The 24,602-nt window shown below is 47.6% G+C and overlaps 1 protein-coding gene and 1 non-coding gene across 2 annotated transcripts in view; one reads left to right on the plus strand and one right to left on the minus strand.

Annotated features, from left to right (window-relative positions):
- PTPRT (protein tyrosine phosphatase receptor type T) overlaps window positions 1-24,602 on the plus strand; it is a 934,550-nt gene that overhangs the window by 836,097 nt on the left and 73,851 nt on the right. Inside the window, exon 23 of the mRNA XM_032592759.1 lies at window positions 14,369-14,456. Within this exon, the coding sequence (XP_032448650.1) occupies window positions 14,369-14,456 (88 nt within the window). The remainder of the gene's footprint in view (window positions 1-14,368; window positions 14,457-24,602) is intronic.
- On the minus strand, window positions 5,942-6,071 carry LOC115511370. The gene has a single exon (XR_003968031.1). It is a non-coding gene; the product is annotated as a small nucleolar RNA SNORA43 (small nucleolar RNA).

Raw genomic sequence — 24,602 nt, forward strand, 5'->3', positions numbered from 1 at the left:
CCAAGGTGTGGTAGTGGAGGTGGTGAGAAATGGTTGGATTCTGAACATAGCTTCCAGACAGAACCAACAGGGTTTCCTAATGCATTAGCATGGTGTGTGAAAAAGAGAGAGAGGCTTCCAGACAAAACCAACAGGGTTTCCTAATGCATTAGCATGGTGTGTGAAAGAGAGAGAGAGGATTCAAGGGTGACTCTGGGGCTATTACTTGAACCACTGGGAGGATGGAGTTGCCACTACCAGATATAGGGAAGCTGCAGGGAGAACAGACTCGGGGCCAATGGAACAATCGGGAGTTCAATTTTGAACTGAGTTTGAGATGTCCATTAGACATGTTAGTGAAGATGGAAGGTAGGTAATTGGACATATGAGTCTGGAATTTGGGAAAGAAACCTGAGCTAAGGAGAAAACTTTGGGAGTTACTGTCACATAGATGATATTAAAGCCACAAGCCCTTGCTTCAAGGTCACAAAGCAAGTGAGCATTGATTGACAGAGATGATAACCAAGGATGAGCCTTGTGGAATGTCAATTCAAAGATGTTTGAGGACTCTCCATAGGCCAGATGTTGTACTAGGCTCTAGGAACTGAGAGGAGACAGAGCCCTTGCCTTCTGGGAGAACTTAGAGCCTATTCTTAGACACAGACATATGAACTGATCACTTCAGTATCTTGAGAAAATGTCACAATAGAGTGCTGTGGGAACCCTTGTGGGTGGTGTGCATGAAACCTAGCATGGGGATGGATGGCCGTTGGCTTTCTGGAACACACAAAGCCTAAACCAAAGCTTGAGAAATACGAATCACCAAATTCGAAAGCAAGGAAGGCTGTTCTGGGAAGAGGGACTAGAAGAGTCTGTGGCATGGAGGTATGCATAGCAGGTTGAATTATGAGAACCAGAAGCAGTTTGGTACAAAAACTATGTTTGGCATACAAAGCATGGAGGGAGATAGGGCTGGAACTATCAGTAGGAGTGGGCTGGGGTGGTGAAGCAAGGGGATATTTTTCAGGCTAAGTAAGGAGTTTGGATTCTATTCTAGAGGTCATGCAGAGCCATGGAACGGAGCAGCATTTTTTAAAGTTGAATTCACATTCTAGATGTAACTGTCTGGCATTGATCAGAGCAGGGAGACCAGAGGCAGGTAGGCGGCTGGGACAGTAAATGAAGGAAAAGATGGAATTGCTCAAACCAGGAGACTGGGCCTAGAGCCCAGATAAGCCCACACACGTTCTCTCCTGTAGAGACACAGAATCAGTTCGTGCTCTTTGGCATGTAAACGTGAGTCTCTCAATATGTATTTTAAGTTCAATGACTTGAAGTCATATATGAGTTGTTCTGAGTTAATAGTCAAAATGCCTGGATTCAAGTCCTATCTCTTTAATTAAGTATCTGGGTGACCTTGGGCAGGTCATTCTCCTGCTCTGGGCTTCCATTTCCATATTTATGCAATAAAGGAAAAAAGGGGTTGGTCAGAGTGATCCAAACAATGCTTATGTCCTGCATATTTTGTGAGCCTAAGGAGGAACTGATTGTCCCGGAGTGATAGTCCAGCTAGACCCCTTTCTGGGGCTGCCACCCCCATAGTTACATGTCAAGTCCCAGCAACCGTGGTTGACCAGGGGCCCTGGGTTCCTAGGAACTCAAGGAGACCTAAGGCTAATTAACCTCACCTGCCATACAAATAGGAAGTTTGGAGGTTTTCAGTCTTGGCCACACATTAGAATTACCTAAGGAAGTTTTAAAAATGCCAATGCCTAGGCTGTCCTTCAGATTAATTAGAATCCCTAGAGGTGGGATCCAGAGATCTATATTTTCTAAGCTCTCCGGATAACTATAATTACTTTCAAGTTGAGGGATGCTGACCTAAGGAGACTCCTTGGAGTCCCCAGAGCATGCCCTGCCTGTGCCCCCAGACCTATCACCTCACTACTCTCCTTGCTGCTGGTCACATCTGATGCCATGGGGCATGTGATAGCCACTCACAGAGGTGATAGAGCACAGCCATGTTGAAACTAAGGGGCTTCTGCTCATGATCTTGGACTGCAGAGTCTTCTTCCCTCTTTCCTGTCCTGTTTTCCCAGCCCAGATTCTCCTACCCTCCCCAGCTACAAAACAAAAGTCTTAGCACACTAACAAATGCTAAGAGATGTTGGCTGGAAAGAAGAGTTGCCTAAAGCCCAGACATCATCGTGGTCAGAAGAGCAGCAGGCTCAAGGAAGATGAGGAACAACAGGAAGGGGTGACTTTGTCACGGGGAGAAGGGAAGCCTATTAATCCCAGTTCAATCCAGCCAGTCTGTCATCGTAATGAATGATGAGCCCAGTAGGGTGACCAGAAGGTATCTGGTTATTATAGCCCCATGAAGACTATTTAAGGCAACAAGGAACAGCTGTGAGGAATAGGATACGGCCTAATGAAGAGCAAATATTTGTTCATTCTCCAGCTCTGGACAGACACACTGCGTGCATGGCGTCTGTGGGGTGAAGCCAGTGTTGTCATGTGTCTGCTAGTCGTCTGTGGGTGACACTGGCAGGCAGCCTTCGGATGGGGCATAACCATAGAGATGGATGCTTCAGGATGCCCCAGTGCCCTCTTGTCTGCTCGGAGCCACCTGAACAGTGGCAGAATAGACCTTCACAACTTTTCTCTCCTCGGTTGATGAGGTTAGTCACAGAGCATCCCACTGCAGGTGATTCCTGAGAGATCTGGTCTACCTCCTCAATAGTTTACGAGTGAGAAGAGAGATTCTGGGGAGGGGCCTGGGGAGTTAGCAGATGCCCCAGGGCATGAAAGGGAAAACCATGGCTGTTCTCCAACTGTGGGAACTCATAATGACCAAAATAGGAAGACTTGGATTCCACCTGCTCATATCACTCCACTCCTCATGGGTTAAATTGAGGAGAAAACGGGCCATTTCAAGAGGGTGGCCCAAAGATATCAGTAACCCACGTGGGTTCAGACTTGAAAGATTTTCTAGCAGGAATAAAACTCATGTAGGAGAGACTATTAATGCAGTGTTTTCCTTTGAGCTTATTTTTATTTTTCTACTTAGAATTCTGTTTGGAACCCAAAAAACAGTATTTTCTGTGTTTGGTATGAGAGCCCTCCCCAACCAAGCAAGCAATTTTCAGATGGTACCAGAGAAAAATTCCCTTGACTAAGAGTCAAGACTTGGTTTTCAGTCTGTTTCTGACATGCTGGGTGGTCTTGGACAAGATTGCTCCCTCCCTGGGTCCCCACTTATCTCCTGTGAGATATTTGGCTGTGTGGAGTGGACTCCTGAAGCTTCCACTTCATTTGGCCAGAAATACTTATTGAGTACCTGCTGTGTACCTTACCTTACACTGTTTGGAGACCTAGAGATCATTAGAAAGCTCAGCAAAGGAAATAAGAAACCCTATGTTAAAGGAAGATCATGGTCTTAGTACACCATGTACTTCTATAACACACTCTAGTTAAAATGCTTTGTAGCACGTGGGGAAGGGCAGTCCAGGATGAGTGTGTGGGAGGGTCGTAGTATTGTTTATTTTTGCTTTTTGTCAGTTATTACTGTCAAGATCAATCAGAATCTTTACAAAAGATGAGACACTGCATTGAAGAAGAGTAGAAGAAGGCTGGGTAGAGGAAAAGGATGGGTGGCAGAGGGAATCTTGTGCTCAGGGTCTTGGAAAAAAATCATTGAAGTGTTTCAAACCACTTCTTAGAAGGGAAACATAGTTGTTTGCCCATGAAAAAAGAGAAATAAAAATGAAGCCAGGTGGGGAATTCACACCCTTTGCCTAGTTTTCCTGGACAGAATTAACAAGGCGGTAGTTTAACAGCCCTCCCTCAACTCTGGCTGACTCTGTTTCAGGGAGAGCCGTTGGCCCAGAGACAGCCACGCAGAAGCTCGTGCATGAAGACAGAGACAGTATTTGGAGGGGTCCAACAGTCTGTAGCCTAGAATGGGATGCAGGGATCCCCCAGATCATGGTCTCAGAGCTGGGAGGAAAAGAGGGGCCCTAGTGTGAGCTTCTTTGTTAGACTATCGGCCTCATGAAGGCATGGACCGGGTCTTACTCATCTCTCTTCTCTGAAGCATCTGCAAAATAGTATATAAATACTAACTATTAACTTAATGGAATTACAGAGTGCTGGCAGAAATCTTTGTAATTAAGAATAGTTCCATCCGGGGCAGGGGGCAGGAGGTGGGAAGCAGTATTGCTTAAAGAAAGATACCAACGTAGAAAGACTCGCACATCTCTCGCTGTCTCTATAGGTACACTGAGTATCTGCCTTAAAATCTAAGTTGACTCTTCCCCAGGAACGTGTTGTTTCTATTTACCTTACTGCCGAAGACAGTGGCTCTCAAACTGTGATGGGTGTCAGAATCACCTGGAGAGTTAATAAAGAACATTAGGACACAATGATAGGACATAGGTCCCATCATTGACACGGGACAGGACCCAGCCCTCTGCATTTAACCAAATTCTGTAAGGAGATTTGAATCACTACCAGTTTGAGAAACACTGCCCTAAAATTTGTTTTTAAAAGAGACCTTGTAGCTTTTCAGGGGACTTTTTAAATGGTGCTTTGTGACTCTGCACACGGACACACGTGTACTCAGCTATTCCACCTTGATCAAAGCTCCTGTCACAGACAAATACCCCATCTTGCTGCCATCTGATTTTCTACTCAGCTTCCCCAGCAGAACTCATAAATTACCGTCTATTTAGTGACATGGTCGCAATAATATTTGCTCTCCTGATGCCACTCTGAGTAGATATCATCAGTCATCCTCTCCTGCCTTCTCTATCCACATTTATAATCCCTAAGGCATGTGGTTTTCAGCCCAGAAAGAAGCATTCATTGCGAGCTTAGCCTCTGCCAGGGCCACCACTAATTCATGCAGCTCCTTAGAGTGAAATAGCGAAAGGTTCACCTGTCTCAAGATGCCTGTTCATAATACATCCAGAAATTTACATGCCTACCAGATGTATCATGCTTCCTTAGATGTGATGCTCTTGCTTTGTGCACAACCAGTACAGCCATCCACGGCGGCCCTTGCCATCTACCAGCTAACCTTGGACTTCAGTAAGTGTGGGTGTTTACCAAACTCATGGACCTCAGTTGAGATGAGACCTTGGGCTTCCTGAACAGCTCATACAACTCTTTCTCACTTCCTGAATACTCGCTCTTACCTGTTTCTAGGGTGAACGATTTGTCCTGGTTTGTCCAGGATGGTCCAAGGTGTTTTTTAATTTTTTTAAGTTTATTTATTTTTTTTTTTGAGAGAGAAAGAGAGAGAACACAAATGGGGTAGAGAGAGAGGGAGAGAAAATCCCAAGCAGGCTCCACACTGACAGCCCAGAGCCCAACGTGGAGCTCGAACTCACGAACCATGAGATCACGACCTCAGCTGAGATCAAGAATCAGATGCTTAACCAAATGAGCCACCCAGGTGCCCAGGATGGCCCCAGTTTTAAAACAAAAGTCATACATCTTGGGGAGCCCTGTGGTCCAAGGCAAACCAGGATGGATGTTGTAAGGAGCCCCCATGTTTGGTCTTATGACAGTAAACTGGATGTTTCCGATCAAAGGGAGGCAGGGAGTAAATTCCAGAAGTCAGCCACAGGCACTCAAGAGCACATTCTTGGGCAAGACTGGGATGGAAGAGTCTCCCACACCTACTGTGTGCCAGGCATGGTGTTAGGAGCCCACCAGCTATTTTGGGTAGTTTCTAATCATCACAGAACTCCATGGGGTGTATTTGTTTTTCATTTTTTTAATTTGCATGCTATAAAATCCATTTTGTGGGGAAGGAGGCAGGTGTACCGCTCTATGAATTTTAACAAATGCACAGAGTCATGTAAACAACAGGATATATGAGAGTTCCATGGTCAAAAAAAATAGTCAAACCTTTCCCCCACCCTAACCTGAAGGGTGTTTGGTTTTTTTTTTTCTGGCTTGTTAGGCTACAAATCATTCTTAGTGGTCACTGTTCTGAGCACTGAGCATAGAAATAGCCACTTTCTCTTTGCCCCAGTGTCACAGGTGCAGCAAAGCAGAGCAGCTGTTCTCACCCACTGAGCTACCCAGCCTGGAGGCCTGGCTCAGAAACATGGCAGAGCTGTGAAGGGTGTACTATTGACTCAACTTTTAGAAAAGTTTATTGAGACTGGAAGTGATGGAATATTCATTCTAGTGTGTCTGCCTTTTTCAAAGCCCTGCCTTTCCCCTGACTCATATGCACAGTGGGTGGGCAAGAGGTATTCTTGACAAGATAAATGAATGAAAGACCCAGGTAAAATGGTGCATCCTTGGTAAAGACTCTCTGGAGTCTTCCCTCCACTGAGAGAATGCCATGGTGGGCAGGGATGCAGGGAAGTCCTGGCCAGCTGGACTGCTCAGGCAGGAAGGAGGCCCTCGGCTGTGCCCCGAGGCATCAGCCAGGAACTGCCTGGTCAGCATTCCCTGGGCCTGGTTTTGCTGTACCCCAGGGCGTATCATATCCAATTATCTCCAGGAATACAGTCAAGCCAAAGGGAGGAAGAGGGGAATCATAAGTGACAGAATCTGCTGAAGATAGTGAGTGAACAGGTAAATGAAATGGACCAGGACACTCTCAGCCTTGAATTGGAGGTGAGTTGCTCTCGGAAGCTCTGTGTTTTGACGTCTCACTATTTGGGCATAACTCAAAGAAGCGTAGGTACAACGAAGAGTGTCCAAAGAAGGATAGCAAGCTCCAGAAAGGACCCTCATATCTCAGGAGGGCCAAACCAATAGGTAGAAGGAACCAGCCAGGCATCAGGGGGCAATTCTTAGAGCAGGGACCAGAAGTAGTAAGTGGGGAAATAGGTAGGTTGAACAAGCCTGTGAACTGATTGAGCACAGCAGAGCCTAAGAAGCCCGTGACCCCTACTGGGGTCTCGATAGGTACAATGAGTGTCTGGCTTACTGAGTTCCATGGCTGGGAGCGAGGACGGATGGGTGGGCAGGTGGGTTGCAGCCACAGGGAGAGTTAGTCTGGAGTAGGCACCAGAAAATAATTTTATCCCAAAGTCTGTGAAGCCCGTGAACAACGATGAAGGGAGGGTTTGAGACACAAGAGCTCTTACCGCTTATCATGCTGCTGGTACTGGCTCAGCCTCCTCACCTTAAAAAATGTTCAAAGCATTTTCATCAACCTAGAAGAAAACATATTCTTGGTGTTGGTCCACTGACTGCCATTCCGAGCTATACCCTCCCCATCCACATTTTGCATCACTCGCTTGCTCTCATCCTCCAGGCCCCGGAGAATGCCCCTTCAAGTTCTAGAACACACCAAGCTCATTCCATCTCAAGGCCTCTGCACTTGCTCTTCCCTCAGCCCTGGAACATTCTTTCCCGAGCTCTTGCCATGGCTGGCTGCTGCTCATCATTTAGTTTTCAACCCAAAGGTGTCCATAAGAGACAAGTAGGAATACACCTGGAGTTGAACAAGCCGGGTTTAAAACCTGCAGGACATCTCAGGAAGAGGATGTGAGAAAGGCTGTGGGCTATGTCGGGTGATTTGGGGCTTTGTTCTGGATTGGACGTTGTTAGGAAGTGGTAAGATTGGGTACCTTGATAGATCTTAACTCTAAGAAAGGGACGCCAGACAGAAGCCAAAGCTATAAGTGGCAGAGAAGCAGCCATAACTTATATTAGCCCGGATAGGGGGATGTGATTGATTGATTGATTGATTGATTTATGGTTTGGACAATGTTCATATGTTTCTGTGTTTAGATATGACTACACAGTGGTCATGTTTTTGCCTTGCCCCATCCTGGTCTCAGAGAAGCCTTGTCTGGTGTTGCAATTTTGCAAAATTGTTTATGTACAACAGTAACACAGCAAGGTCCAGCTTTGAGTGCCAGGCCAGCTGCTGGAAGTCATGGGCTGTTTCTTTCCTTATCAGATGTCTCCGTTTTGAAAGGTCCTGCACAATCCACTCAATCTGAATGGTCTCTTCTTCCTAGTTGTTGTCTCTCCCGGCCCCTTATTTATTGCCTTTACAGCACTGGTTCTAAGCAGTTATTATCTTGTCTGTTTATTGTCCACACCTTCCCACAACTAGAGCAAAGTTCATGAGATCTTGTGTGCCGTGACCATTGCCGTTATTTCTGGGACCTAATATCCAGATGGTCACCGCGGAAAGGAGGAAGAGAGGGAGGGTGGGAAGGAGGCAGGAGGGGCAGATTCACTCAGCTTGCATTCCTAGTCAAGTCATTTCCTGTTTCTGGACCTTACTTGGCTGATCTCTAAAGTGAGGCAATAGTTTTCTCAAAAGAACCTTCCAGGTCTGACTTTTGAGGATTCTGTGAATACCACAGCTCAGACCTCCAGGGATGAGGACATCCCCAAATGCATTCTTCGGGACCGAAAAAAAAAAAAGGAAGGAAGGAAGGAAGGAAGGAAGGAAGGAAGGAAGGAAGGAAGGAAGAAAAAAAAGGAAAGAAAAGAAAAGAAAAGGAAAGAGAAAGAAAGAAAGAAAGAAAGAAAGAAAGAAAGAAAGAAAGAAAGAAAGAAAGAAAGAAAGAAAGAAAGAAAGAAAAAGAAAATGATTGCCTTAGAACAGCAACACTGTTGAAGTGTAGGAAACATATCCACACACAGAGAAGAGTGTGAAATAGAGCCCACACCCTCAGGAGAAGAGGAGAAGAGGGAAGCCGAGAGTGATAATGGATGAATATAATGAGATGGCAATTTTGGCCTGAAAAGAATGTGATTAGCTCCTAATGACTGCCACCATTCCCCGGTCAATCTACTGTAACTAGCTGCTAATGTAAAAATAATGCCCCTTGGCTGGCTCCCTTTGAAGATGGAGAGAAGTCTCCCTCATACTTTTACCCCCTCTTATTTTTTTTCCTTCAGGAGATTATCCCCTATTACACCGCAGCTCCCTAAAAAGGGAAATGGATGTGTGATCAAAGTCAGCCAATAAGGGGGTCATTACAGCTCACTCCCGGGAGGCTCTGTTAGACCTTGCCTCCTCTGCCTAGGTCAACAGCATCACAGCCCTTGGGCTCACACCTTCGCCCAGCCCAGCCCCACCAAGGGACATAGGTTCCTAGAGCTGTGGCAGAGGCCCATGTGGTTTCCCACAGAGTAGGGCCACTCATCACAACTGCTTTTGTTTAGCTTAAGGTTTTCCAGATGGTATCTGAATGCTGGGTGCATCCTGAGGGCCATGGCAGATTTGACAGGACTCCCAAATTGCCATTTAAGGACGTTGCAGGTGGACAGGGACCTTCATCAGATCTCTGCAGTGTCACAGCACAGAAGGTACATGCTTATGCCGTGGGGCCCCCGTGGAACAGGGCAAAGTACATGGAGGCAGAGGACACAAAACACTGTCCAAGCTGTCCAAAAGTGGGACCGGAAGCATTATGGGGAAGTGAGCTCTCTGTTGTTGAGGGTATCCAAGTAGCACATGCTATGCATCAGCTTATCAGCTGCCTAGAAGGCCACTAGGGAAGGGAACACAACCAGATGATTTTCAAAGTCACTTACGCCTCTGAGATTCCAGAGAATGTGCAGAAGCCATCCCACCCACTAATGTTTTCAGCCATCTGCCCAACCTATTCATTTATTCCAAAGGGGATTCAGGCACATATGAAGTACAAGGCCAGTATTCAGACATGAATAAGATGCTTTTTCTGGAATAGCCCATCAACAAGTTAAGAGACAAGATTTTCAAATTAATAGATATAAACAAGCCCATCTGATAATAGAAGTGATTTACTAGCTGGGAATGAAGCAGAGTGGTAGGAGAGTGAGCAAGGAAGGTTTCACAAAACAGATTTTTGAGTTGGGTTTTGTAGGGTATGTAGGAGTTTACCAGACAGACTCAGGTGGAAGAGAATTTTAAGCAGAGGGAACAGCATGTATAAATTCAGTCTCAGAAGTTTGAAACACCTGAAATTGTCTGTGGCATTACATTTGGTTCTTTATCTGTGGAACGTTAATATAAGGACAAGATATGAGGCTGGAGGGGCATGTGGGGTGAAGTCATTAAGGACCCTGTATTAAAGACTTTGGAATGTATGCTGAAGATAATGGCAAGGGGAGTAACTGGGTCCTATCCGCATTTTAGAAAGATCTCTCTGATTATAGTAAAGAATGGATTGGAGGGGACAAAACCAAAGCAAGAGAAACCAGTGAGGAGACTCATGGGAAAGTGTCTCTCCAGGTAAATTTGCTATTTGCAAGAACCATGGCTGCTCATTAGAATCGCCCAGGGAGTTTAAACACTGCTGATACCTGTGTCCCATCCCCAGAGAGTCTGATTGAATTTAATAGGCTGTGGCTTTGGGAGTTTTTTTTTTTTTTTAAAGCTTCCCCAGATGGTTCTAATGTACAGCCATAACAAAACCTTAAGCTAACTGTAACCTAAATCGTAGCACAGAGTAGGTACTCAACAGATTTTTTCCAAAAACATCATTATGAAACTATTTGGAGTGTCCTGTTCTTGGCTTCAGACCACTTTTAGGTGGATATAATTGAATGAACAATTGGCTTTTATCACAGAGGGTTTTGCATAGAAAATCCACACCTAGGAGGCGCCAGGGTGGCTCAGCTGGTTAAGCTTCTGACTTCCGCTCAGATCATGATCTCCAGGCTCCTGAGTTTGAGCCCCACATCCGGCTCTGTGCTGACAGCTCAGAGCCTGGAGCCTGCTTCAGATTCTCTTCCTCCCTCTCTCTCTGTCTCTCCCCCACTCACTCTGTGTCTCTCTCAAAAAAAAAAAAAAAAACACACTTAAAAAATTAGAAAATCCACCCCCAGATGGGCTTCTTGGTGGCTCATTCAGTTAAGCATCTTACTCTTGGTTTCAGCTCAGGTCATGATCTCATAATTCATGGGATCAAGCCCCAGGGGGATTCTCTCCCCCTCTCTCTCTCTCTGCCCCTCCCCTGCTTGTGCTCGCTCTCTCTCTCAAAATAAACATTTTTTAAAAAAAGAAAGAGGGGCACCTGGGTGACTCAGTCGGTGAAGCGGCCGACCTCGGCTCAGGTCAGGATGTCACAGTCCGTGAGTTCGAGCCCCGCATCGGGCTCTGGGCTGACAGCTCAGAGCCTGGAGCCTGTTTCAGATTCTGTGTCTCCCTCTCTCTGACCCTCCCCCGTTCATGCTCTGACTCTCTGTCTCAAAAATAAATAAATGTTAAAAAGAAATTTTTTAAAGAAAGAAAGAAAATCCACCCCCAGAGTATCAGCTCAAACCTTGAGAAGCCCAACATTGCCAGTGAGACAGCACAGCTCACTGTTGCGGAGAGTCAACAATGTACAGGCTTGGCAGCTTGTCTGAAACAGCTGGCACTACCTGGCTGGGGGAGGAGGCCCAGGGCTGGAACCTTTGTTCCAGGAGTTAACATGCAAAAGCAAGAACCACATGAGGTCTAGAGATGTCCCGTGCTGGTGCAAGAGGGATGCGGGGTGATGGTCATTTGTAGTGAGGAGTAAGAGGAGGAGGAGAGAGGAGAAAAAGGAGAGACAGGCCCTCCATTTGTAAAATGAGCACTTTCTTACCTCCATAGTACTTTTGTCACACTCACGTTTAGGGCAGAGACTGGTGCCAGAGCCTAGAACCTGCTTAGCTTCTCCTCCAGGGTGCCTGAGGGTTTAGGCCACACAAACAACAAAATGCTGATCACTTAATGGCTGGGAAGACACTCGAGCGCCCCGGTCTGAAACCCTTGGGCGAGCTAAGTCAGAGAACACAGCTTAGCCAGGCAGCCCCTGCAAGGGCCTCCCACCCCGTCTGCATTACACCTGGAATAGCCAGATAGCAGAACGAGCACCAGTTCTACCTACCCAGGCACCACGTAGTTGAGGATCATGGTTATGCTTCTAGAAAAAAAAGGTCAGCAACATACAGCCACAGGCTACATCCAGTCCAATGCCCACCGTTGTAAATACAGCTTCATCAGAACAAAGCCACGCCCATGTGTTTGCATTTTGTCTGTGACTGCATTTGCTCTGCAACAGTAGAGGGTGAGTGGTTACAACAGAGAACGTGGCCTGCAAAGCCCAAGCTGCCCCCTCTCTGACATTACAGAAAGTCTGCCAGCCTCTTCTCTAGAAGACCCACCCAGATTGGCTTATTAACACATGGGAGCCTGGAAGCAAGAAAGGGGGTATCGTGCATGGGCTGGGCTTTGAACAGACAGTGGTCCTGCTTGCCTATAAAACACAGCCCACTGATTGGTGGAATTTCTGACCACTCGGCTCACACACTGCTTGTCTTGGCTGAACATGGTAAGGGATGGATGAGCAAAGGCAAGGCCAGTGCAACAAGATGAGTGGACGCTCCGCTCCCCTGCACTGCAGACAGGGTGCTGTGTAGACGGAGGGCAATGCAAATCCAGCCTCAGAAGCAGTGTGGCACCCATGAGCAGGGCATTCAGCCCACTCTACAGGGTGCAGGGTGGGAACAGAAATCAAAATGTAGCCTGGCCTTCATGCTTCTGCAGACTTCCTAAAGTGGCTCCTGCTCCCTTAAATGCCCATCTTCCTTCCCTGTATAAGTGACTGCCCCCTCCCCTGTGTCTCCGTGACACTTGGCTCAAACTCTGTTGATTGCTCCACGTGGTGGTTGACTTGTCTGTCTCCTCTTGGACTGATGACTCCCATACCTTCCCTCCCCCTGTGACTGTGAACCTCTGCCTCCAGCCTCCTTCTCAGCATCTCAGCTTGGATGTCAAGCAATCAACCAGCCTCAACTTGGCTGCTGTTGCCGGAACATCTCAAGAAGCACATTGTCCTCAACAAGGGCGAGCCACTGTTCTGAGCACTTTGTGTACCCAAAACACAGCACAGAATTCCCGCCTCCCCACCTCTCTTTCTCCCCATCTGTTTCTTCTCCATCTCCACAAATGGCCTGGCCCTCCACTCAGTTCTTCAGGCCAGCAGTCTGAGAGTCAGCCTTCACACCCCCTTCCCTCATAGTCCACACCTACAGCAGATGTGTTGGTGGCCTGCCCATGTCCCCTCTACTCTCAGTGTTCCCACTCATGCTCACTCAATGCCCGCCTTCCAGAAGCACCTGTGGCTTTTCGCCTAAGGACTTCCTTAACACAAAAGAATATGCACACCTTGCCTGCAGAGCATAGCAGAAGTGCCAAGGGATTTCCTAAGAGTTGTCCTCAACCAATGGTATATCGGAATTGATGGGTAAATACTCCAGCATGAGATGGGCCTGTGAGATCAAACCCTGGGTGGACACAGCAGTGACCTGCTCATTGAGGTACCCTGGACCAACTTCCTTCCCTTGATTGCCTCACTTCCCCCAGTCTCCCACCCATGGGCTTTAGGATTGCCTCCCAGATAAGATCTTATATTCAAATGCTTGTTTCCCAGTGTGTTTCTGAGGGAACCAAAATCTGCAATATTCAGTGGAACGTCCTGACAATGATCACTTCTAACCACGTCCACTGCCACCATCCTAGTAAAAGGTCCAAGGTACCATCATTTCTTACCTGGACTATTGCAACAACTTCTTAACTGATCTTCCTGCTTCCTCCTCCGGCCTCGTAGAGCCTGTATCCCATATGTGAGCCAGAGCATGCTTTGTAAAACATAGATCAGCCAACTGCACGACTCACATCTCTCAGTGGTCTTCCCATCTTACTTAGAGTAATACCCACCTCATTACTGGTGACCACAATGCCTTATATAACCTGAACTGTCCCAGCCTGTCCATTTGCTTCCATCACCACCCTCCCTGCCTCATCCTTGAATATGGTCATTTGTTACCACCTTTGCACCTGCTATTCCCTCTGCCTGGAAGACACATTCTGCTTTTGGCATGACTGGATTTTTTGCATCATTAAGAAGTTAGTTACCTGTTACCTTCTCAGAGAAGCCTTCCAAGACTGTATCATCTGAAGACATTTACATCTTCCATCACTGTCCTTTTCCCTGCTTTTTTCTTTTCTTGCCTCTTTCCGGTATCTAAAATCCCATATGTTTGCTCTTCCATTTGTGATGTCTTCCAGTTGACTGGAAGCTTGAGGGAGACTTTGTCTATTTCTCTGTATCCTGAGTACCTAGAACAGTGCCAGATGCATATTAGGGACTCAATTAAATCTGTCGAATGAACAAATGGGTTAATGAACAAATGACTCCCCTGCTGGGCCAGATTTGGGCCCACGACACGCACAAGACATCAATGGCATTTGAGTCAATGAACAAGTGATTAAGTCCATGGAGGGGCCAAGTCTGTGTTCCCTCCAGGTCACATCTGAGAACACAGAACCCTTTATACTGAGTCACCCATCCCAATGGGTCTCTTTCTCCGCCTGGCTCAGCAGCACATGGATAAAGTCCTTATTGCAGGCCATTCTAACCACTCTCTCCTTCTCTTTTAGGCCCTGCCAGAGGGGCAGACAGCTTCATGGGACACAGCCAAAGAGGATGAAAACCGCAATAAGAATCGATATGGAAACATCATATCCTGTAAGTGCCCTGAGGGTTTGGGGAGCAGCCAGCTCGAGGCCCAAAGGGGCCCCAGGCTACTCTGGTCACACAGGAAGCACAGTTTGAGGCATCATGACTTCGGCCAGACCCCACTTCTAGGGCTGCAGGTGTTATAAGGTGAGCACCTACCAAGCAGGGCCCGTGTGGGCCAAAACCCTTAGTGGCACTGAGCCTGCAGGAGAGCATGTTTTGTGCAGAGGTAGGGAGGCATGCAAGGTCTTTGCCTTTTGCTCAACAATGAGCTTTAACATTTCTATAATCACCTCTGATGCATAGTTTGGTGAAGGCAGTGGTGCAGAGCAGTTAGAGCCCCCCTGGAGTCAGACTGCCTGGGCTTCTACCCCAGCTGTGGTGCCCTGAACACATTACCTCACCTCTCGAAGCTTCAGTTTCTTCACCTTTGAGATGGTAAAAATAATAAAGATAGGGTTGTTTTAAAAAGTTACATAAACCCTTTCACGGTGCCTAGCACCATTACTCTTAGCCATAGAGTTAGTTTCTCAGGGTCACGGATGAGCAGCATGGATAACTTATTCCACCTTCTTTTAACCGGAAATCACCGAATACCCATCTGGGGACATGGAGTAAGCCAGGTTGGTGGGGGATGGGCATGATCGGATGTCCATTTTGGAAAGATCATGAGGGTAGCTGATCGGGAGGGTGGATCTGACTGGGAGAGATTGGAGGCAGAGGGACCAGTCGAGAGGCTACTGCAGTGGTCCCAGCAAAGGATGATGAGGCCTGAACAAGAGCAGTGACAGTACTTGTATGTGACTGTGCCTAATATTCAGTGCTAGAAGGTGAGGGAGGGAGATATTGTAATGGACCTTCACACCATGCACAGGTCACACACAGTATTATCCCTGCCAAATATCAGTCTGTACAGCCTTCAAAGCAACATAAATACAGAGAGGACAAAGTTACCTCATACAAAATATTGACCACGTGGTCTGACTAGAACAAGAGTCTCTAACAGCCTTTGTCTACCATGATGTAGTCAACCTGAATCTTTTAACATCTCACCAATTGTGTGTATAGCATTTCTGGTCTCAACTCTCAGGATAACCCAGCCTAGCCAAAAAAAAAAAAAAAAAAGGAGGGGAAAAAAGGACCCTGAATAACAAATTATTTCTAGCATAGTTCAGTGTTTTGTTTTGTTTAACTGTCTAGACATTGCCTAAGAAAAAAACTTGGAGGAAGAAGGCATAAGATACAGGCAGCTTGCAAAGGAAGAAAGAGGCAGAAGTTTTAGCTTAGCTGTTTCCTGTGCTGATTTAGGAATGGGCTATGAATGGTAGAACTAATCAGAAAACACTTATAATTTGTCTCTTGGAAGATAGTAATGCAGGCAGGAAGATTTCTTGCAAGTGAAGTGTTGGAAAGAGATGCTCAAACAATCAGGAAATGTATTATTAAGACCTGTGATGCGTGAGCTCCCTCTGAGCCAGCCCTGTGCTGGGCCCTCAATCTCTGCTCCCAGGGTCCCGTTCCAGGCACACGTAGCTTCTCACTCTGACCATCCTCTGCTTCAACACCGTGCAAACCATGTCCTAAAATACCTGGTCCCTTGTCTGTTCCCCCTATAAGACTGTGAGTTTAGGTAGGGTTCACTAAATTATAGGCTGTGAAACCTTAGGTGACTATGCCAAAACTTAGTCTTCTCTCTGTAAAATGGATACAACAATGTCTTCCTCCCAAGGTGTTGTGCAGACAAGAAAAGATAAATGACTAGAACATAGTGAAGAGACAGACCCTGCCTCCCTGAGAGGCAAGAATATCCAGACTGGGCCAGGCATCCAGGCGAAAGCCTGTGGGGGCCAAGGATGAGAAGCCGAGCCAAGCTGTGTATCTTCCAGACTTCCCTCCTCATCCTCAGCACCCAGTACCTTGGCTGTGCCATTGTCCTCTCTCAACTGAACTCTTCCCAAGCCTTCGTCCTGATGATGCACATCTAATCTGACCCCCACCTTCCACCTATCTGGTATCTGACAGAAGCCAGCAGGACCTCCTCAAAACGTGAATTGGATCCTGTCATTTTCCTACTGAAAACCCTTCAACTGCCTTTCCTTCATTTCTAATTTTTTTCCACTTGGCATTTTTTTAAATGTAACATTTATTTTTTGAGAGACAGAGTGTAAGCAGGGGAGGGGCAGAGAGAGAGGGAGACACAGAATCTGAAACAGGCTCCAGGCTCTGAGCTGAGAGCACAGAGCCCAACATGGGGCTCAAACTGATGAGCTGTGAGATCATGACCTGAGCTGAAGTCGGATGCTTAACCGACTGAGCCACCCAGGCGCCCCTCTTTCCTTCCATTCTAAGCACTTCCTACCCAAAGGCCCTCAGCCACCTCTCCACTCCCACTCCATACTGTGTGTTCTCCATCACAGTTTCCTCAGCTAAGCCATACTTCATTCAGTCCCTTGAGCTTTCTGTGCTCATTCATGCCATAGGGTCTTTGCACATTCTGTTCTATCAAAGTGCCCTTCCCTCCTCTCTTTGCTCTGCTAAGTTCTACTTATTCTTCAGATCCTACTTGGTCACCACTTCCTCAGGGAATTCTTCTGACCCTTCACATTTGGTCAAAACCTCATTATTCATTATTCACTCCTTGAGCACAATGTATGTCTTATCATCACTGTGATTTGAGAGGCATTTGGATGACTGTCCGTTGACTGGCTGTTTTCCTCACTGAAAAATAGATGCTGTGTGACAGCAGGTGGATGACTGTCTTATACTTCTGTGTCCCCAAACCTGGCATATGACTGGAACTTAGTAAATAGGAACTTAATGTTGGCAAGCAGACGCTCTGCAAAACCCCAAAGGGCTTGAGCCATGAACCTCTCCCTTCTGGCTTCTCAAGTAAAATAGAAAATACGCAGGAAGGTTGGAGGGAGAAAGACTGGAATCAGACAATGTGGGGCACGGTGATATGCTGGTAAGGAAGACGGTCCTGAGCCTGGGTGGGGGCAGAGACACGGGACACAGGAAGGGGCAGAAAGAGAACAGCCCTGTCCTCTGTGAGAGCTGTACCTTGGACGCAGGATTCCAGGTAGCAAGGAAAAACAATGAAAGGGATTAAACTCCACCACTGGGGGTGCAGAAGATGCTATCAGCACGTGTCCCACCCACACCCCACAGCCTCACCAGCAGGCGGTCTGGCATCCTGGACCAAGACTAGGGTGAGCAGGCGAGGCACCCACAGTGCAACATTCAAGGAGATGCCACCCTCGGCTGCAGGACCCTGAGAGCGAGCGCCCCCTTGAGGTGTGTACCCTGGATGCCTCACTCGATTCCCCCTCGTGCTGCCCTGTCTGCCTTTCTTCACCTGAGGGCTTGCTGCAAAGCTGGGGCAGGACTCTCCGTGCACAAGGCAGTCTCTCCCTGGCCGGTGAAGTAGCCCAGCTCCTCGCTATCCCACAGAGGCTGTGTTCTCCATCTTTTCCAGACCCCACAGGGACTGGGCAGCAGCTGTCCACCACAGGAACGAGCTTGAAAACTCCCCCTTATGGGGGCTACCTCCTCGGCCATCTCACTGTCCCTTCCTCACTGCTGCCCCTGCTCCTTTATAAACTATGTGCCCTGGAACCCTCTTCTCACATCCACTTCTGGGCAAACCGAGAGGAGGCAGAGGGAATTCAGACACCTAACGATACCACCTTGACGGGCTGGAACAAGCCTGAATCTCAAGGGTCAGTAATTCTACAGTATACTGTGGCCGGAGTGGGTCTGCGCTCAATACAAAAGGAGACAGTATCAGGCAACCAGTGCGTTCAAAAGCCCTGGAAGACATACCGGGGAACTGAGCAAAGAAAGAGTCCTGGAATTGAAACGAGAAAGGTGAAAAGAGAAACAGCCCGGAGGAACAGGAAGTGTTCCTGCCCTTGTATGTGTCCCTCCCTAAGGCAAAGTCTGCCGTGGTTTGATAAATAGAAATATTCTTGGCACAAGAAGAAAACCGGGTGTGATTAGCATCTTAAGGAACCCAGAGCTCCGGGAGGCTGGAGTGGAGGACAAAGGCCCAGGCCAGGAGGACAGAAAAGATTAAAGGGGGGAGAGAAGGAGGGAGGGCACTGCCTGCAAATGAAACAATGAAAGAGAATCCCTGGCTAAATAACCCCTTTCTTCCAAATGAGGCTGTTCAGAATTTAGTAACAGAGACAGTGAGGCTTCCAAGGGGTGAAAGCGGCAAGGAAGCGAAAGGGAAGGAAATGAATGGGGAAACAGAACAAAGAATTCTTTGCTCTCAAGCAGCTCTGGGCAGAGACTGTGGACAAGGGGAAATTTCTAGAATACCAAAGCATTCCCATGCAGAAGTTCTGGTGGGGGCTTCCTGGACTGCTGGAAAGAAGTTACACTGAGGACAGGAAGTGAGCTCAGGGGTTGCCAATGTCATCAAATGAGGCTCCCCTTCTGGGATCCATCAGGGTCCCAGCAGGAAACAGACAGGACCCTCAAGTAGGATGATTTGAACAGAATTTAATCAAATGTTGTTTGTATAAAGGTGGGAGCTAGTTCTAAGGAGATGGCAAGGAACAGTGCAGTGCTTGAGGCTAAATACTCCCAAGGAGAAGCTGTCAGGACCCCAGAAAGAGAGAGGACCTGGCCGGAGGCGTGGCCCTCAGGGGCATTGCAGCCAGCCCCAGGTGACCCCAGCAAGCAGGGCTGAGGAAATGAGCACCTTGATGGAGTTCTCTGCTCATCCGGTCTTCTGCAGGTGCTTTGCCATTGGCCACACCCAACCCAAAGCCAGAGAATAAGGGAATCTGCAGACCTCATCCACTGGGCCCCCGTGTACTGGAATATTGGACATGGCTCCAGGCAGAGGTGGGGTTCTGCTCTCAGTTCAGCCCTTGACCTTCTGCATGTGACCTTCAGCGAGGTCACTTCATCTCTCTGCCCCTCAGTTTCTCCATGCACAGAGGGCAAATTAAGATGAATGAAAACCAAATCTAAATGTGGTATACAGAGACTTTTAAACCCCGCTGAGACTTAGTCCAGCCTCTTTGAATTCACAGGCAAGGAGCGGCGGTCCAGAGATGTAGAGTCCCTGCCCAGGTCACACAGCAAGTGTACAGGACAGCCACAGCCAGCACTCTGGTCTCGTGCTGTCAGGGTCCCACATGGTCCCTGGCAAGGAGTCCTTCTGCATCAAAATACATCATGTTCTTGGTGCAGGTGGTGGGGGGCAGATGGGACATGCTAAGGGCTCTAACGTCAGAAAAATGGCAGGCTGGGATGAGCAATTCAGAGAGGCCATTCTCACTTCCAGGGAGGAACCCAGATTCAGAATAAACGCAGAGGCTTTTCTCTGCTGACTCCTGGGAGACAGCACTGGGATGACAAAATGGGTGCCTTTTTCAGTGCTCCCAACACTTGGCCCCCTCTTCTCCTTTGCAGTCTCTGAGGGTGGCCCTTGCCTGGGTCCCACAAATGGGTGCTAGGGCAGAAGTCATCAGTGCCCTTGTTCATCACAGGACTTGTTCTGGCCGCTGGAGGCCCCTCTACCGGCTTGCAGGGCAGGCCGGAGGTGCTAGGACGCGAACCTTCCCCAGGAGCAGCCCCGAGCCACTGACAGGGAGCGGGTGCTCCCACACTGGCCGCTGTCCCCTCAGACGGAAAGACTCACTGGAGCTTCCAGCAGGACGAAGCCACAGCTGTCTGCGGTGGCAGCTTGCTTGAAGACACATCCCTTACCAGATGCCTTCCTTTCTCCGTGTCCTTCCCATTCCCCTTCCCAGCGTCACCTCCCATACCAGCTACTTGCGCTCAAATCCTTGTCTCAGCTTCTGCTTCCAAAGGAACCTGAATGAGAAACCCTCCTCCTTCCCTCCAGAGAGTTCCCTCATTGACTGGGTGAAGGCTGGACAGCCTGCTTAGGATGAAGCAGTAAGTGCATCAGGTAGGCCGCTGTGCCTGTGACTTCTCCAGGCGCTCTGCCCCGCCAGGCCTGACCCCTCTGCCTGCCAAAGGCTCCATCTAGGGCCCTGCAGAGGGGAGCCGCCCAACCCAGCCAGCACGGAATGGGCAGAACAAGGAGGTATGGAGACCGTCGGGCTGTTTCCCTCCCCTTCCCCAGCCACCCTCTCTCTTGATAATGGTAATTCAATCAAGATTGAATGTGCAGACCTTTAGCTTCAATGAGGTACCCAGGCAGTCTCAACAGAATTGTCTCCCTCCTCCCTACCCACTCGTGCAAGATGATGGCATTAACATTTCCAATCCTTCTAGGAAATGATTTTTCAGCTCCGCAGTTCATCGTAATGAGCCAAATCTCTTTTCTCTGAAAAATTACACCTTTTCTTTACCTTCCTCAGTGCCCGGAAGACAGGAAGAAAGAACATCATATATCCAAGTGATATTCTCTCCCCAGCCCCACCTCTCTCAAGTGATTCTCTCTTTAAGTGGATTCTACTCAAGAAGACCCATTTGTTGGGTTACTTTTGGTGGGGGAGGAGGGGAGGAGAGGTTGTGGTTTGTCTGCAGAGTGAGAGCTGCAGGCAGGAGGAAATAGCCCTCTCCTGCGGGGTGGGTGTGGCAACACAGTGGGATGGGCAGTGTTGGGACCGGAACTGGCATGGAAGGGGTAGATAGGGGCAGTGGGTCTTGGGGTTCCAGGAGGAGTAGGGATCCCACCACTCTATGAGAAAGCTCTCGATCCTACACCTTCTCCTGAGTTGTTAAACTTCTTGGAGCCTTGAGTTTCTCATCCATAAAGTGGGGTGATGATATTTAGAGAGACTTCACAGGGTTACTATGAGAATCAAGCGGCTGAACCTCCATAAGCTTCTAAAATAGTACCTGGAAGGAACATCCTACTCATTGCACATGGGTAAGTTCCTCTGCCTCACCACCCAACACGGGCTGGGTCTCCAGTCTCAGGGCCCAATTCCAGTAAGATCGTTTGGTCTTTCCCAAGACAGATTGAAGTGAATAACCAGGGCACTTCGATGCTACATAATTGGACACCGATCTGCACACCCAGACGTGAGGGCGCATCAGCGTCTCCTAGGGGGCTTGTTAAACTGTGTATTTCTGGGCCCCACACTGCAGTTTCTGGCTCAGCAGGTCTGGGCTGGGACTCAAGAATTTGCATTTCTAACAAGCTCCCAGGCATTGCTGAAGCTGTTGGTCAAGAGACTACATTTTGAGGACCACTGATCTAGAATAATAATTAAACCGAATTTACATATTTGTTTTTGATTTCTTATAACACCCCAGGTGCTTTCATATCTTACCTCGTTTAATCCTTGCAATATATCTACAAAGGAAGATTTGATTTTGATGTTATAGTTGGATAAATGGAGGCTCAGGGAAGGTAAGGAACATGCCCCAGGTGATATGGTTGGTCTGTGACAGAGCTCCTGCCTGCCCCCAGAGTCTACCTGATCCCTTAGTCTCTCCTGTGGAAGACAGGGCTGGCCGCCAATCTGGGCACAGGGCAGAATGGATCTGTGGGTGGGGTAAAGGGTCAGCTCTGGGGAGAGGCGGAAATTTGAGCCCAGGATCCAGGCACACTCTGCCAGTTCTGTGCACAGGAAAGAGCCTTGCACCCGAGGCCAGGTTACCTAAAATCAGCTGAATGGCTTTTGAGTAAGGGGCCCTGCCCCTTTCTGGTTCCCAGCCTCTCAGACACAATTATAATAATTATTGAGTACCTGCTGGGTGCCACACACTGTGGACGACTTCAGTAAATAGGGTGCCCTTCCCTAAATAGGATGTGAAGAGGGGAGCCACAGGTTAATCAGGTCGTCACAGAAATACAGCTGTTCTAAGAGCTCTGAAGATAAGTACAGGGAGCTCTCAGAGTCTGGAGTAAAGAGATCATAGGAAACTTCCTGAGTAAGGAACACTGCGCTGAGACCTGAAGAATGAGATGTTCCCAGACTTATGGAGGTAGGTTGGGGGTGTTCCTTTACATGTGCAAAGGCCCTGTGGTCAGAGTAGACATTGTGCATTTGAGCAATGGAAAAAAGAGCATAGTTATCAGCTTAGTGTTTAGGGAGGGAGATATGAGGCTGGACTGGGAAGTGGGTCCCAAACCATCAGATCATGCAAAGCCGCATGGGCTCTGGTGAGGCTTTGTTCCTTGTTAGTGGTGCCCTGAGCGGATTCATACCAGCTTGCAAGAACAGATTGTTAAATTTTCAGGAATCTTGTGAGCTAGTTGATGCCATGTTGGTAGCTTGAAATTAGTCGTGGTGGGAGTATTTATACCACAGAAATCAGCAGACTGTACCAATCAGGGCCTTTTTTTCCCTCCAGAGAGCTGTTTGTTAAACATTTAGCAGCATACCACTGGTCTTTGTCTTAAAATGACAAGGAACAGATTGATTCCAGAGGGACAGTGTTTCTGTTCCCCTGGCGTTGTGTTCGAGGGAGCTCTTTGGATCTCTATAGAGTCATTGCAGTTATGTCTCCCCTTCTCTGGCTGCCACCCATTGTCTTCTCCCCACAAGCCCATCCTTGCCCATCTCCCACCTCAGCTGAGAACCAGGTGGGGCCAGCCTCTGCTCACCTCACCACGGAGGGGTCTGCTTCTCCTCCGTATGACTCTTCTCAACTCCTCTCCTTGTCTGGAATATCAAACGAGGAGTACCAAATTAGCTGTTTCTCAGGCTTGCGAAATGTAGATAGAGCATAATGAACATTCTGGGCTGCCTGTAAATTACCTTGTATAAACTCCTTCCCATCGCCCGCTGCCCCATCTTTCTCCATGTGCCTGTGGATAAACACAATTTTTTATCCTTCTAATTATATAAAGTTAGAAGGAGAAGGGGATGCAGAATAATATTAGCATCTCCCAGAAGGAATAAATAAACCATGAGGACACTGCTACCCCTTGCAGTCCCTTTCTGGGGAGCCTATGGCTGAATTCTGCCCTTTAAAGTGTACGTGCAGTAGCTCCTTGCCTCCACAGAAGATGAATTTTCATTTGGTACCGAAGGGCAAATGGGAACACTACATTTCTAAGCATCTCAGCCCTCCGCTCACAGCCTGCCTCACATCCAGCCCAGAGCCACCGTTTATTAATCATCTGCTTCATACCAGGCACTGTCCTAGCACTGTTTTTTTTAGAGCAGTCTTAGGTTTCAGAGGAAGGGAGCAGAACATACAAGAATTCCCATATACTGCCTCCCTCCCACCTACATTCAGATTCCCCTATTATTAACACTGTGCGTGAGTGTGATATATGTGTTACAATTGATGAGCCATTATTATTGGCTAAAGCCCGCAGTTTACATTAGAGTCTATTCTTTGTGTTATGTAGTTCAAAGGGATTTTGAAAATGTACAATGACAGGTATTGATCACAGTATCGTACAGAATAGTTTAACTGTCCTAAAACTCCCCTGTGCTCCACCTGTTCATCCTCCAACCTAGTCCCTGACAACCACTGATCTTTTTCCTGTGTCCATACTGGAACGTCCCAGAGTTGGAATCACACAGTCTGAAGCCTTTTCAGACTGGTTTGTTTCACTTAGCGGTATGCATTTAAGTTTCCTCCATGTCTTCTCATGGCTTGATAATTTATCTCTAAATATCACTGAATGATATTCCACTCTATGGATATACTACATTTGTTTACCCATTTATATATTGAAGGACATCTTGGTTGTTTTCTAAGTTTTGGCAGTTGTGAGTAAAGCTGCTATAAACATTTGTGTGCAGGTTTTTGTGTGGACATAAGTTTTCAACTCATTTGGGTGACTACCAGAGACAGCAATTGCTGGGATCTCATATGATAAGAATATTTTTAGTTTTGAAAGAAACTGCCAAACTGTCTCCCAAAGTGGCTGTACCATTTTGCATTCCCACCATGAATGAACAAGAGTTCCTGTTGCTCCGCATCCTCACCAGCATTTGATGTTGTCCGTGTTCTGGATTTGGGCCATTGTAGTAGGCGTGTAGAGGTATCTCATTATGGTTTTCATTTGAAATTCCCTAATGACGTATGATGTTGAACACTTTTGATACACCTGCTTGCCATCTGTGTATCTTTTTTGCTGGGGTGTCTGTTCAGATCTTTTGTCCAACTTTTAACGTGTTATTTTCTTGTTGTTGAATTTGAGAGTTCTTTGTATATTGTGGATACGAATCCTTTATCTGATATGTCTTCTGCAAATAT

This window comes from Lynx canadensis, chromosome A3, assembly GCF_007474595.2.
Source record: "Lynx canadensis isolate LIC74 chromosome A3, mLynCan4.pri.v2, whole genome shotgun sequence".
Lineage (NCBI taxonomy): Eukaryota > Metazoa > Chordata > Mammalia > Carnivora > Felidae > Lynx > Lynx canadensis.